Source organism: Xyrauchen texanus, chromosome 17, assembly GCF_025860055.1.
Source record: "Xyrauchen texanus isolate HMW12.3.18 chromosome 17, RBS_HiC_50CHRs, whole genome shotgun sequence".
Lineage (NCBI taxonomy): Eukaryota > Metazoa > Chordata > Actinopteri > Cypriniformes > Catostomidae > Xyrauchen > Xyrauchen texanus.
The window spans coordinates 39,628,406-39,644,798 of NC_068292.1; the positions used below are offsets into that span (position 1 = coordinate 39,628,406).

General features: G+C 37.2%; 1 protein-coding gene across 1 annotated transcript in view; it reads left to right on the forward strand.

The window, feature by feature from the left end:
• Nucleotides 1-321: 321 nt before the first annotated feature.
• LOC127657499 (ras/Rap GTPase-activating protein SynGAP-like) overlaps nt 322-16,393 on the forward strand; it is a 153,911-nt gene continuing 137,839 nt past the window's right edge. Inside the window, 1 exon segment of the mRNA XM_052146311.1 lies at nt 322-513. Coding sequence (XP_052002271.1) covers nt 492-513 — 22 coding nt within the window. The 5' untranslated portion in view covers nt 322-491.

A 16,393-nucleotide genomic window follows, 5' to 3' on the forward strand; every position in this document is an offset into this window, starting at 1 on the left:
AGATGTGCATGTGAGAGATGCGTGTAAATTAATATGTGATTCTATGAGGTGTGTGTAACTCTGAAATGATGTGTGTGCGCGTCGGGATTATAAGAGTGCATCTCAATTACAAGTACTCACAGTGCATTTAGAATGAACTACTCTTGAAAACGCGCGCGCACACGCACTTCAACGCCCCCTCTCTCTCTCTCTCTCTCTCTCTCTCTCTCTCTCCGTTATCCACTTCTCCATTACTCTTGTTTTCCGCGCGTGTGTGATAAATGATGTGAACACAATTTCACGCGCTTAGCTCCAATCATTCCAATGGCTCTTGTCGATCACGGACGCTGATTTTTCATGATCTTCCATTCGCATAACGGGAATATCGCTCCAGCGTCGACGCAGTCCATGAGCAAACGGGATTTTTTTCCACCTCGATTGACTACTCAAGGATATTTTCGCATGCCGAGAAAGTGAAGAGACAAGAAGAGCACGTTCAATGCCGTTGGAACATGTCACATGTTCCCTATCAAGGTAAGAAGACTGCTGGATTTCTGCTGCATCCCCCGTGTTCCTCCCTCCGCATCCTCTTTCGCTTGTGATGTTCTCTCCCTCTCTGGGTGATGCAGGTGCTGTCATTTTATCATTTGAATACGCTCAGTTCAGGCAGTTTATGTGTGTTTAAAAGGGATAGACAACCCTCTGCCCTCTTATGTCATTTTACAATCTGCTTGCTAATACATCCCACAGTTTAGAAGCTCGCTGGCCAGATAAATCATCTTGAATTATGAGCAAGAATTGGCTCAGCCACTGGCTAACAAGTATTGGGGGGGCAAGAAAAAAAAACCCTAACACGAGAATACTTTTGGTTTCTTTGTTGATGTACTCTTGCTGTTTTGTAAAGAAAAAAATTGACTGGAAGATGTCACTGCATGCTTTGGGGGAGGAATGAGCTTCGAGCCATTTCTATCTTATTGCAACAACATCTGTGACCAATCCTCAATGCAGACACTTTAATGCAATAAACAGTCATTAAATAGTTTGTTTCTAAAATTGCTGTTTTATACTCGGCAATAGCAAAAGTGCTGACTATTTATACATATTTTTGTATGTGATTCACTGCAATGGTCTGTATGCTAATTTGTTTTGTAGTTTGGTTTCTTTTGATGGGAGAAAATCATCAGTTTCATCACATTTAGCTAATTTCTTCCTTCAAATGTGAAGGACTAATATCTGTAAGACACTAGGAGGAAAGGCATCACAGCGTACAAGCTCTTGTCTTTGAGCACAGTTGGTCCACACAGAAAGGCGAAGCTTATTTTATAATAGCACTTACTGTACATTAATCTTTCTGTTAAAACTTGAGTATTATTTGAGGTATAAAATTGTTTAAATCGTAATTTTAGTGTTTACATTGTAAGTTGTAAAGCTGGATATTACTTTAGACAGAAAAAATTAGTATGCGATTTTATTACCCTAAAATCATGTTAACACACATTGTTTATGTCATGTGGCTATACTTTTGAAACAGTGTGTATTTCAACATTTACGGATTAGCCCCATTCATTTCCATTGTACATAAGTGCTTTTTAAAGGCACATTTAAAAAGAAATTATTTGTTGTAATCAACATTATGCCACAAATGCTGTCGATTGAGCTTAACTTGTATTAAACTCGAAATATTCCTTTAAATTGCATGGGTTGCTCGCTACATGCAAGGTTGAAATATGGACAAGATTACTGTAAAGCTTATGCCCATTTGTGAAAAGATCCAAATAACCATGGACTCTCTAAATAACAAGCGTTTCACACAAGCTGGTTCAAGTGTAATCAAACTGCACAGTAGCTCAACTGATAGAGCATTGCACTTGTTATGCAAAGGATCGGGGTAGGAGTCATAAAGAGTACGTGAGTCTACACATGCACCACAAAATAGCATGGTTGCTTCAGCAATCACGTTTTTCAATTTTTAATTGGTTTTTGTGACACTATTGGTTAGGGTTAGGTTTAGGTCTAAGGTGTAGGGCAGAGAGGTAGGTTCAGGAGAAAATGTTTAGTGCCAAACAGTGGTCATCTCACATTCTGACTGCCACAAAGGAACCACATTAGGGCTGAACGATTAACTGAAATAAAATCGAAATCACGATATGACCCAGTGCAATTTTCAAACTGAGAGGGTTGCGATTTAATTAAATAAATAAATAGTCTCAATGCACTGCCGGCTGTGATGCGCCTATGTGCACGGCTGTTTTGTCTATAGCGTGTAGTGCTTTCTTAAGTACATGTAAGCAGGATCAGTGTATTACTCATGTGGTTTCAGAGTGGTTCTGTGCTCCATACTCACAAATTCTACCTATCTGCTTCCATGAGTGACTTGTGTGCTCTGTGTTCGGTTTGGTGCTAACAAGCGTTGAGTGCATTATTTGAAGCGCATTTGCGTAATTTTACATACTTCTATGTTTGGCTGCTACAATTTACTATATACATTTAACATACATGTTGACAACAAGGCAGATGAAAGCATTTCACTGCATAAAATGCTGTTTTCAACTCAACTACAAACAACAGAAACTTCCATCCCTTCAGTTTCGATAATAAAAGCTTCCGCTGAAATAAAGGCTTGAGGGTTTACCGGGACTGCATAGTAAATTAAAAAATTACTATTAAATATTAATTATAAATGATTATAAGTAATAATGATCATTATTATTATTATACAATAGTATATTTCAATAATAATTTCTTAACTTTACATTATTAATATTGCAATAATATAATATTTAAGTTGACTGGGTTTCAAAATTCAAAAATGGTTCTCAGCAGGAAACCGATGGAGTGCGTACTCCAGGTAGGGAAGGAGGTATTGCCCCAAGTGAAGGAGTTCAAGTACCTCGGGGTCTTGTTCACGAGTGAGGAGACAATGGAGCGGGAGGTTGGCCGGAGAATCGGGGCAGCGGGGGCGGTATTGCACTCGCTCTATCGCACTGTTGTCACGAAAAGAGAGCTGAGCCGAAAAGCAAAGCTCTCGATCTACCGGTCAATTTTTGTTCCTACCCTCACCTATGGTCATGAAGGTTGGGTCATGACCGAAAGAACTAGGTCGCGAGTACAAGCGTCCGAAATGGGCTTCCTCAGAAGGGTGGCGGGCTTCTCCCTTAGAGATAGGGTGAGGAGCTCAGTCATCCGTGAGGAGCTCGGAGTAGAGCCGCTGCTCCTTTGCGTCGAAAGGAGTCAGTTGAGGTGGTTTGGGCATCTGGTAAGGATGCCACCTGGCCGCCTCCCTAGGGAGGTGTTTCAGGCACGTCCAGCTGGGAGGAGGCCTCGGGGAAGACCCAGGATTAGGTGGAGAGATTACATCTCCAAACTGGCCTGGGAACGCCTCGGGGTCCCGCAGTCAGAGCTGGTTAATGTGGCTCGGGATAGGGAAGTTTGGGGCCCCCTGCTGGAGCAGCTGCCCCTGCGACCCGACTTCGGATAAGCGGTTGAAGATGGATGGATGGATGGATGGATGGATGGATGGATGGATGGATGGGTTTCAAAAAAATTATGTTGAAAAGTGAACTGACCCCCCCTCCAAAACAGTATTACCAGTTGGCAGTAAAGCATGGGCAAAACATGGTTTAATTTAGGTTAAAAGGAATCACACATACAGTATGTTTTGTAATATGTTTAACATATCACAGTTCAAATCGCAATTGTTTCAAAATTATTGCAATCCGATGTTTGTCCAAATCGTTCATCCCTAAACCACGTAATATAATTTTGCAAAACAAAATTAGAAAAAAAAACAGATCAGGCTGGTTTTCTCTTCAGTCCACAACATTTTCAAAGTTCAACTGCCTTATAATTGTTTATTTACATTCTCATAGCATATGCTCATAGCTTAAACATTACAGGCTTTACAAAAAGACTCAACAAAGTACATCTAATGCCCAGTAACAGCTGTTTTCCCTTCCAAGTCAAAATGACCTCTCCTCGGGGTGGGTAGAAAGATCCAGTCTCTTTAAGAATACTAAAGTAGTAAGTATAGTCACTGAGATTTATTTTTCTCTAGCTCTATTACAAAACATAGTGAGCTGCCTTGCTTTCTTCTGCCTAAATGGGCAAAAATATTTTAAAACAGCATCCTAGCTCAAATGTAACCTCATAAGTGAATCACTTGGAATGCAACTTTGTGAGCCACAGGAAAAGCGCCTCTTAAACTAAGCGAATGGGAGACCCTACTCGCAAATTGATCCCAATAGAGTATCATGTTGTTAAGCAAACAAGCTAATACGTGTAAAAATACTCAGCACACTCAAACATTGTATAAAATAGTAAATTATTAAAGGGATAATTCACCAAATCTTTTTTAATTATCTAATAATTTGCTCACCCTCATGCCATCCCAGCTGTGGTTGACTTTCTTTCTTCTGCTGAACACAAACAAAGATTTTTAGAGGAATATCTCAGCTCTGTAGGTCCATACAACGTGAAAGTGAATGGTGAATGGTGACCAAATCTTTGTAGCTCCAAACATCCCATAAAGAAAACAATGAAGTAATCCATAAGACTCCAGTGGTTAAATCCATGTCTTCAGAAGCAATATAATACGTGTGGGTGAGAAACAGATACATATTTAAGTCCTTTTTTACTCTAAATCTCCATTTTAACTTTTACATCTGAAAGTCACATGTGGTGCCTGTTTAGTTTCACTTTCACATCTGAAATTGAAAGTTAAAGTGAATATTTACAGTAAAAAAAGGCCTTCATTGTTTCCTTTATGTGATGTTTGGAGCTACAACGATTTGGTCACCATTCACTTGCATTGAATGGACCTACAGAGCTGAGATATTTCTCTAAAATTCTTTGTTTGTGTTCAGCAGAAGAAAAAAAGTCATGCACATCTGGGATGGCATGAGGGTGAGCAAATGATGAGAGAATTAAAATTTTTGGGTGAGCTATCCCTTTAATTAGATTGATCTTTTTAACTATTAAATGAACAAAATATTTAGAAACAATATTTCCCTTGACTTGTCTCTTGAACAAGGTTTTTAACTGGGATTGCTTCCTTTCAAATGATTTGTAAGATGCTGGCTTACATTTTTGTGAAAATCTATCCTAGATGGTAACATACTAATAATGCTGCCTACATTTTTGAACAGCCTTCACATTGGAAGCACACCTATAAAATCATAAAATGCTGTCTCACTAGGTTTTGAACAGAGAGTCTAGCATCGACCCCAGCAATGAAGAATAAATTAAGCTCACTCTGCTCTGGGGATTCAATGTTCACACCAGGACCACAAAAGAAGCCTGCAAGAATAAAGCAGATGTTCACTTATTATAAAGTTGACTGTATAGTAATTAAATTATGCTCAAAGAACATTTAGCCTACAGCTTGACTTAATGGTCCACTGTAGTAAAGATGATCTCACCATTTTGATTGGTTTTAACTATTCATGCTCGCCAGAAGGTAATTTAGGAGGCAAAAGAAAGTTAATGCCTGATTCACCCCTAAGCCAGAATAAGGTCTTGATAATAAAACTAATAAAATTGCATCAGTCTGTCATTTCAGTATTAAAAATTAGAAAGGTTTATATGAAACGCAAGAGCCTACATCTATAAACAGTAACTGCAGTTTGTGCTAAATTATTTTATTGTAAGTATTAAACTTTAACTTGTAACTTTTCCGGTGCCGTTTGTGCTACGATCATGAATTAAGCTATTGTGTGATTGTTGGGGAGAGGTGTGCTATTTGCCTTTAAATTTATACTCCACAGCAGGGACCTATACCATATCTATGGACCAGAATATCATGACTTAAATGTGGGCTTTCATTACTTGGGCCACATCACCCCAGCAACCATATAGCAACACACTAAAAGCCACACACAGCAATGGTGTGGCAACCACCCACAACACCCTACCATCGTTTTGTTGACTTTTTGCCCAGGCAAGCACCAAGCATTTTCTTTAGAATATGTACAAATCTAGTGTGTGGCATTGATTCAAAATACTTTGAATGAAACAATTGTATTCCATCAGTGGATTTGATATCATTGTATTATGCTGAATGTGCCATTTTGATCTGTTAGAACGCTTTTTCCTTCTTGACACAATGTAGGACTACTTTTTACATTGTTCATTAAAAAGAGTTACCAAGAGTTGTGTAACTTTTTTTAGACCATGTCCATTAGTTTTGAGGCCATCTATATACTCCATAAAGTTGAATAAAGGAAATTTTAGCAGATATATGCGTTAAATAAAACATTTCTGTTGCGGGAAAACGGTCCAAACGGCTTTCTAGAATGAGCAAGCAAATGTACTAAATGATTCATGGCTGTGATGTAATGGTGTATTTAAGTAACATGGATTTAATTTAAACTAGTTTTAGAAGCCAGTGGGTGAGAGTCTATGGACCATGTTGGAGTTCTCACTCAAGACACCGATCAAAATCTTATGGCCTGATATAAGTAATTTTATATCACGATACAGCACATACTTTCTGAAAAATAAATAAAAATGGGTTTATATATTAAATAACCATATTGTAGGCTAAAGGCACATTTTTTTTTCATCATACTTTTGAACGGCAAAATTCCGCGGGCGAAGAACGCATTGGTGGATGTTTAGGGCGTGTGAAATAAGCAACAAAATAAGTGCCAAGCAGCCTCTTTTTATGCTGCACTTTATACTCTGGGAGAGTGAAGTTAAAAAGAAACTCACTTAAATGATTTCCTTGTCCATTGTGAATATTCAGTGTAGTTGTGTACAAAGCTCCACCCACACAGAGGTCACCGCTAAACAAACAATTTCCTATTGGTCAACACTGCGATTTCACCTGTCAAAGATTACTAAACTTGAACTCCACGCAAAATCCTCAAGGGTAAATTCTTCACCATCGGAAGTCCATCGTGCTAAATTAACGATCACGCAGATTCCCATTGAGACTGTAATTCGCCGATGGAATTTCGCAGTGCAAAGGTCTTTGTGAGAGCGCCTTCATGCCTCTTTTTGAATAATCTCAAGATCTATTCAGTGGGCCATGAAAGTCATCCAGTGTCAATTGTTTAGATACACTACAAAACATGAAAAAAAATCTACTGAATTTAGCGTTTCACTTTTTTTTTTTTAGGAAACTCTAGTGGGCTTCCAAAACAATTTGGACACTTAAGCCACACTTAAACATTTATAAATGTCATTGTATTAGTCAACAACATATCAAACCTAGTGGCAAGTACAGACAAGCACACTTTCTGGTTGTCAATTGTTAGTGGAACATGTTCATAGCTTGGCCGGAAGCATACTGTACTTTACGCAAATACTGCATTCAATAGCAGATGCGAAGGTTTGGCCAATGCATCGAAAGCGAACATTCACTGCCATTAACTCAGATGTGTTGTTCTTTTGCATGCTAAATATCTCATTTGCGCAGCAAGATTCTGCTCAAACTGTTGCTCTGCCATGAAAGAGAAAACTGAACATGGAAGCGGAGATATTTACTTTGTATTATTATTAATTAATGCATAATTTAGTTGTGTAATGAATTGAGAATGCATATTTGCGTTGCTTTATGAATTTAGAAAGCATATTTACTCTGTGTTCTGAATTGTCAATGCACATTTTCTTTGCATTATGAATTGACAATGCATACTTGCACTGCGTTATGAATTCAAAATTTATATTTTCCTTGCGTTATGAATTGAGAACATATATTTGCACTGCGTTATGAATTGAGAATGCATATTTGCATTGCATTATGATTTTAGAACGGATATTTGCATTGCGTTATGAATTGAGAACACATATTTGCTTTGCATCATGAATTAAACATTCATATTTTAGTTGTTATGAATTGAGAATGCATATTTGCTTTGCATCATGAATTAAACATTCATATTTTTGTTCCATTATGAAATGAGAACGCATATTTGCATTGCATTTTGAATTGAGAATGCATATTTGCGTTGTGTTATGATTTAAGAATGCATATTTGCATTGAATTATGAATTGAGAATGCATATTTGTGTTGCATTATGAAACGGGAATGCATATTTGCATTGCATTTTGAATTGAGAATGCATATTTGAGTTATGTTATGAATTGAGAATGCATATTTGCATTGCATTATGATTTTAGAATGGATATTTGCATTGCGTTATGAATTGAGAACGCATATTTGCTTTGCGTCATGAATTGAGCTTGCGTATTTGTGTTGCACTATGAAATGAGAATGCATATTTGAATTGCCTTTTGAATTAAGAACAAATTGTTCTGTTACATAAAAAATTGGTGCACATTGACACAAATTTATGCATATTTGCATTACGTTATGAATTGAGAATTAATATTTGCTTGATGCTGCATTATCAAGTGAAAATGTGTAACGAGCGATAGCGAGACAAACAGACTCAAAAGCAGAGGAACAGTTCAAAGGAATTATTCACAAAATATAAATAGTCTCTGAGCTGAAGAATGTCAAGGATCACAGCACTGGCTTCAGCAGTGGGAGTCAATCTCCGAGAAGCATGCGTGCCATGGCCATGCAAGGGGCAATCTGTGTGTTCATAGAATGAGTGGCTCATGTTGCTTCGGACAGTGGCTCATGATGGATCCCATGTCTTTGAGTTTGCATCAATTCATCCTCTGTGAAGGCTGGCACAACTGCAGTTGGTCATCATCACTCAGTGACATGGATCTGGCAGGCTCTGGTATAATCCAGAGGTTTAGACAGGGAAAGAAATAGAATAAAATTAGCATAGATGCCATTCATTTTAAAGCAGGGATAACGATAAAGAGAAGTGTTTCTGATTCCGGCAGACCTAACTAAAGCAGCACAACTATGAATTGAGGGATAAATTAGGTGCATTCCTGGCAGAATAGATAAGTCTTTAGTCTAGAATTAAACTGAGAGACTGTGTCTGAGTTCTGAACACTGCTAGGAAGACTATTTCTTTGCTTAGGAGCCAAATATGAAAATGATATCCCTCCTTTTGTGGATTTTGATATTCTCTGTATTGTTAACCGACCAGAGTTTTGTGATCATAGTGAACGCGATGGATTATAGCTTGATATAAGGTCACTTAAGTACTTTGGATCTACACCATTCATAGCTTTGTAAGTAATTAACTGAATTGTAAAATTAATATGAAAATTAACAGGTAGCTAATGTAAAGCAATGTAACTTTTTAATGTAAAGTAATTTTAAATTGCTCATAGGGAATCATTTTATTCTTCTGGGGTGCTGTGGCAAATGGATGCGTAATTCCAATTTGTTTCTGATGATTTTGTTTTTATCAGTAAAGAAATTCTTAAAGTCATTACTACTATGCTGCGATGGAAAATCTGGTTCAATCGAAGTTTTATTCCTAACCAATTTAGCCACATTACTGAATAAAGACCTAGGATTGTTGTGGTTATTTTCTATGAGTTTGCTCAAATATGCAGACCTGGCAGTTAATACATCTAATTTTATATTCTTCCACTTATGCTCCATTTTCCGAGCTGCTCTCTTGAGAGTATGAGTGGGAACATTGTACCATGGTGATATATTATCAACATCAATTCTGTATGACAAAATTAGATCTAGCGTATGATTTGCCGATGTGTTGGACCTGTCATATTTTGTCTAAACCCAACAGAGTTGAGAATATCGATAAATGCTAATCCCAGTGTATTTTTGTTATCTATTTGGATGTTGATGTCACCAACGATTAAAGCTCTATCCACAGCAACTACTAGATCTGACAGAAAATCTGCAAATTCTAGAAGGAATTCAGAATATGTCCCTGGTGGTCTACTGTATATATTATTGCAAGTTATTGTTGCATATATTGTATATATTTATAGCTGATGATGTCACATTAAGCATTATCAGTTTAAAATAATTAAACTTATATCCAGACCTTTGAATAACACTAAAAATATCACTGTAAATTGTAGCTACACCTCCTTCTCTTCAGATGAGGCTTATGTTTATAACAATAACTAGAGTAGACTCATTTAAACTAATATATTCATCGTTTTAATTCATGTTTCAGTAAAAAAAGTGCGAATCCAAACTATGATCTGTAATAATTTCATTTACGATTAGTGATTTGGATGAAAGTGATATAATGTGTAGTAGCCCTATCTTTATATGATGTTTAGCTTCAGTTTTTTTGTTTGTTGTTATTTTCAAGTTTGACATCAATAAATATTTTCAAAATGACTTGATGAGGGTTTTGTGTTTAGTAGTTCTGGGAACAGACACAGTCTCTATATGATATATTCTGTAGGTGATTCATTCTCTATGTGTTGTAGTATATGTGACCTGTGAGAGCTAGCTGATGTTGGGATTAGCCAGTTTGTCTGCTTCCTGACCTGGGCCCCTGTTAGTCATATACAATCACAGTTAAGTCTATGAGCCATATTACCAGACAAGAGAGTGGCACCTTCCCTAGAGGGAGTCAGTCTCTATTTAGCAGGTCAGGTCTTTCCCAAAAACTCTTCCAATTGTCTATGAATCCTATGCTATTCTCTGGACACCACTCAGACATCCAGCTATTCAGTGACACTAATTTACTATAAACCTCACCACCAGGATGAGCAGGGAGGGGGCCAGAGCATATTACAGTGTCTGACACAATTTTTGCAAGTTCACACACCTCTTTAACATTATCTTTAGTGATCTCTAACTGGCAAAGCAGGACATAGTTAGTGCTGAGATAAATAACAATCTTAGAAAATCTACGTTTAGCATTAGCCAGCACTTGTAAATTTGATCTGATGTCTGATTTCTCTGGTACCTGAAATGCATTTAACAATAGTGGCTGGAGTCTCTATTTACACATTCCTTACAATAGAGCCACCAATAACAAAGGCGCTTTCAACATGATTCTCAGTGGGTGCATCACTGAGTGGGGAGAATCGATTGGAAATCCTAACAGGAATGAGAGAATGATCTCGCTTTGCCCTACGAGTATGCTGCCGAGATGTCACCCAAACGCCCTGCTGCAGGGACTCTACAGCTGGAACCAAAGTGTGTGTGTTTCTTGCTGTACTACCTGCATCCAAAACCGTATCTACCAGCTTCTCTTTCTCACTGACCTTCACAAGCGTTCAGATGCGTGTCTTTAACTCATTTATCTTCTTCGTCAGCTTGACTAATTCTTTACCTTTAGCAAATCCCTCACGGCTGACAGATGAAGCTATAGTAAACATGTGATATGTGGTTCAATTAGCAATAACGTGAGGTGATTCCATGAGTTACCGCAATTGTTTGTTGTGGTTTTTGATTAGCGGGGTTTGAGATCAATGTGAATCCCTCATGTAATTTTTGTTGTGGTGCTGGTTCCTGATCACCAACGGCTTGAGATCGATGCAATGATCCACGTAAAAATGCGTGCGGTATAGCACGCAGTTTAATCATGATAAAAGTAGAAGGCAGGTGTGGGTTTTAAAATGCACGTTGTTGTATTGCGTTAAAAAGTATAAAAGCGAGAGTAAAAAAAATTAGAGAGATTAAAGATTAAACGCTAAAAATAGAAAGAAGCAATTTTAAGCTGGCTAGCAGGCTACAAACACAGATTCGAGCTAAAGCACTAACAGCAACTGGAACAGGAACAGGAAACAGCGACACCACAATGTTTCAGTATGAAGACACTTTTCGCACTACTTATACTGCAAAATGGCATACAATAGAGCTGAAGAATGCAATGTGGGATGTAGCTTTAGTCTGAAGAAGAGGTTCTGCACTACTGGTTTGCAGACGCCATTTATGTTGATATTTTGTTATGCAATGCAATGACATTTATAAATTGTTAAGTGTGCAAGTGTCCAAATACTTTTTGGGGCCACTGAGTTTGCACCCAAATGATTTTAGAGCACCTAGTACTGTGAATATCATAAATTTTTTGCAGTCTTAGTTCCACCAGTGAAAAGTATTACCACACTCAGTGAGACAGATGCAGTAAGTAGGTGGAGTGTGGCAGACTGCCTGTTTCAGGACTGCGTGGCTCACGCTCTTGCTCACTGATGCAGTGATAAACAATGGAACTAACTGTAATTGACTGTAATCAACTCTACACATACACACACAGGCAGGGCAATGGAGACAATGGACCCTGTCTTAGAAGCACACAATATAGGAATTTAATTACAACAACACTGATGGACTGTTTTGTGTGAGTGCATTCCTTCATAATAAATGTAAAAGACCCTTTTCGAAGTTAGTAGCAACATGAAAACACTTTACTGTGTCACTGCCGGTTATTTTAATGTGCTTTGGCTTAACAAAGACTTGAGAGATTTAAGTCGAATTGATGCGGTGAATGAACTTTATACAGGTTTTGATGCAAAATAATTTCAGTCTGTTTCCAAAGGTAGCGCATGACCAATCCTATCACTGCCTTCAACCATTTATGTGCTGTTTGTGTATAATGATTTTATGGGAAGTTTAGAGGTTGCTTGTTCTAATGGAGGTTTGCCTGGAATTTATCTGCTAAATAAAAACCGAAAGTCTGATTGATTAGAAAGTGATATAAGAGGTATCATTCATGTCTGATACATTCAAGTTAGGCTTAGGAGTTTGTTTGAATCCCTCCCTATCCAACACTTGAGCTTGACTTGGAGTAATCTTGAAGACTAAAATCTTGTGTCTTCTGGAGATCACACAGATCAGAAAGCACATGAGAATTACATGGATAAATATAACAGGGTTACATTAGTGCTGAGGTAGAACACTATATTTTCTGAGGTGAATTTCTTTTATAGGCTAATATAGCCATAATTCATGTAAAACTTTCTATAGTTTCCTTAAAATACTCTGGTGCTTTGAGGAGAAAGATTAAAAACATTCATCATCCTTTGAATATTATGCAAAGGAATTAATCAAATCTGTAGCCTAAAGTGTTTTTTATTTTCCTTTTTTTTTCCACAGACAAAATGTACAAGTCAAACTTGTTGTTTTGCAGTATTATTGTGATTAGTTAATTCTATTCTTATAGTATTAAACTCATTTACATTGATTTGTTTATTTGTGTCTTAATCACAATGTAGCAAGTTTGAATTTGTTTCAATACAGCTGCATGGACGTTCAAAAAAAAAAAAGGCTAATGTGATGCCTTTATTTAGTTCAGAAATAATAAAAAGCATAAAAAATCAGTAAAACACTAGAGCTTCTTTAACAGACTGTTTTAAAGCTTGTCTGCAGCTCTGCATGCATGAGATTGAGGATCTCCACTTAGGCGCTGCGTTCATATCTGATTTTTATTCATGTTTTCAGCTTCATGATATTTCTGCGATTCACTGGAAAACTCAAACCGATTACTCTTCACATAGCACTTTGAATTTTCTTGCCCAAATACCCCTTGTAAAGGGATCGATGGAAAGGAGGAGGCGAGAACCGGCTTTTCAATATAAATAATGGTTTAATATAAAACTTAAACAAAAGACAAACACACACATGGTGGACATGTCCGTAAACTATCTCTCTCTCCTCGCACCACCGTCTGTCATCGGCCTTTATCCCTCTCGGAGGCTTAATTTGCCTGATAAGGGACCGGGTGTGTATGATCACGACCCGGCCCCGCCCTCTACCCTGCCACACCCCTCAATTTTATTTTTATTTTTTAAATAAGCGAATAGCGAATGTAGTTTTAAAGCCTGGCATTTTAAATGAATAGTTTGAAAATGTAAATTCTCTCACTATTTACACAATCGCATGTTGTTCCAAACCTGCATTTTGTTCATTCGTTTTCCGTGGAACACAAAACATGAATTTATAGATCACGTCTGCTAAGCTCCAAAAAGCCCCATAAAAGTAGTTCATTTGACTTGTATGCTATTGTAACATGTCCTGTTGTGTCCGTCTTTGGACTTTTATTTAGAAATGTAGTTTTGGTCTTTTGTCATAGTTCTGTTCTTTGTTCTTTCCCTGATTGCATCCCAGCTGTGTCTTGTTACCTTGTTAGCTCTTGTGTACTCAAGCCCTCTTGTTTGCTGTGTCCCTTTTCGAGTTTTGTGTTTGTAACATCACTTCCTGGTCTATCTGTATTCTTTAGTCGAGCCTAGTTTTAGTTATAGTCATGTCTTTTATTCTAGGTTATATTTCTGTTTTGTTTTCACTTTGGATGTCTATATAAAGCTGCACTTGGGTTCTTTATCTCATTGTTTGCTCATATCTTCAGCCTGCCTGAAACAGGGCTGGGTGATATGGATACAAAAAGAATATCTCGCAATTTTTTTAGCCTATTGACATTTACATTTACATTTATGCATTTGGCAGACGCTTTTTATCCAAAGTGACTTACAGTGCATTTATTACAGGGACAATCCCCCGGAGCAAGTGCCTTGCTCAAGGACACAATGGTGGTGGCCGTGGGGATCGAACCAGCGACCTTCTGATTAACAGTTATGTGCTTTAGCCCACTACACCACCACCATTGGAAAAGTTATTTTTGTATATTCAATATTTTACAGTCATTGAATACAAATCTATTTAAAGATAAAGAAGGCATGTATCCAAGTGCTTTTACTAAATGAACAGAAGGGAGAATATGATTTCATCTTTTCCATTATATGCACTTTTATATTTCTATTTTATTTACATAAATGTATTATTGCATAGTAGTAAAAAAAAAAATACATTATTTACCTTTATATATATATTACCATATATCTTTACTGAAACATTGTGTGTGAATGAACAAGGTGTGCAAAAACAACGTATTTTTTTGGAACCCAGTTGAATATTGCTTAAGACTAATTTATTACTGTGGGACCCAGTCAAGTTTATTAATATAATACTGAATTAGCATGATAGTTTTAAGGATCAAATTTGTTTTATTTGCATGTAATATATTTATGTCTGATTAATTTCACCTTTACCTGGAGCTTTTATTTTGACACTGAAATTGTAGTGTGTATTTAACAGTTTTCAAGTCAGTGAAACACTGTCATCTCCTCCTTCTCTGTAAAACTATGCCATGTTAGTAGATGTGCATAATAACTTGTAGTGGTAACTAAGGTTTGTAATTGCATGAATGCTTGAACCTGGAGTACTTTTCTTTCACAAGAAAGAAGTTGTAGTTTAATAATCACATATGACCAAATGACATTTTTTATGTTATTTTGATTCATTGTGCAGCCCTGAATGATCGTGAAATTGGTCTACTGATGCAATCTTTATGAAATTTTATTACCAAATAAAAAGCACATTAAAATAATCGTAATATTCACAAAATTGCTTAACTTTATATCCTCACCAAAATTATTAAAACCATATTGTGAATATTTTATATATCGCCCGGCCCTCGTGCTATCTTCCAAGACCTCAGAAGCCACTTGCTAGGTTTTTTTTTGACAGACAAACTGTTTAATCGTTATGCATGAACATCTTACCTTCCACTGTAGCTCTTAAATCTCTAGCCACCTCCACACTAGTCTGTTTTCATTTGAAAACATTAATTTCACTACATTTACACCTCTCATCAACACTAGAATGCCGTTTTCCTAGACTCGAAAAAGAGAATTTTTGAAAACACTCTTCATTACTTCAAAACAAAAAAGTTAGGAAACTGAAAACAGGGTTTTCAAAGAAAATAATTGACTGTGGATGTACTGTATGTGGTCTCTGTTCCAAAAAATAACAGTATATGGGTTTGGAACAACATGAGGGAGAGCAAATAATGACGGAACTTACATTTTTTAGGGAACTGTAATTTTAATTTTAGTTTGAGATCATTTATGAAGAAACAGCTTCTGGCAGCAGAGCTTATTACTATTTAGCAGTCTTCTGTTAGATGCTGTAGGTCTGTGATTGAAGTGAAATGCAGTGGAGGGCCTCTGTGTACTCCAGTTAGTGCAACTCAACATGGGAGTTACCCATGAGGTTGTGTTTCTGCCAATACTTTTCATGTCACATGATGACATCACTCCTTGGAGTGTTACTATAATGTGCTCACAAACACACAGACACGAGGTTATGGGTTCAAAAGCATTGCTACTTTGCCCTCTGCTGAGTACCTGCAAAGCCATTTATGAGAAAAGTGCTTTATGAAGGTGTAGACTCTCCCTTATTTTTTTCCAAACCTGTATGTTGTTTAATTTTCTGTGGAAATAGAGATTTTAGGTCAAAAAATATTGATCTGTTTCTCACTCACACCTATCATGTTGCTTCAGAAGACATTGATTAAACCCCTGATTAAACCCCTGAAGTCTTATGGATTACTTTTTGCCTTTATGTGCTTTTTCGACCTTCTGAGGTCTGGTCACCACCATTCACTTGCATTGTGACGACCTGCAGAGCTAAAATATTCTTATCATTTGAATTCTGCGGAAGAAAGAAAGTCGTACACATCTGGGATGGCATGAGGGTGAGTAAATAGTGAGAGAACTTTTTTGGGGGATTCGTATCTCTTGAACGCAGCTCTTTTCCATGAAACATCTTGGT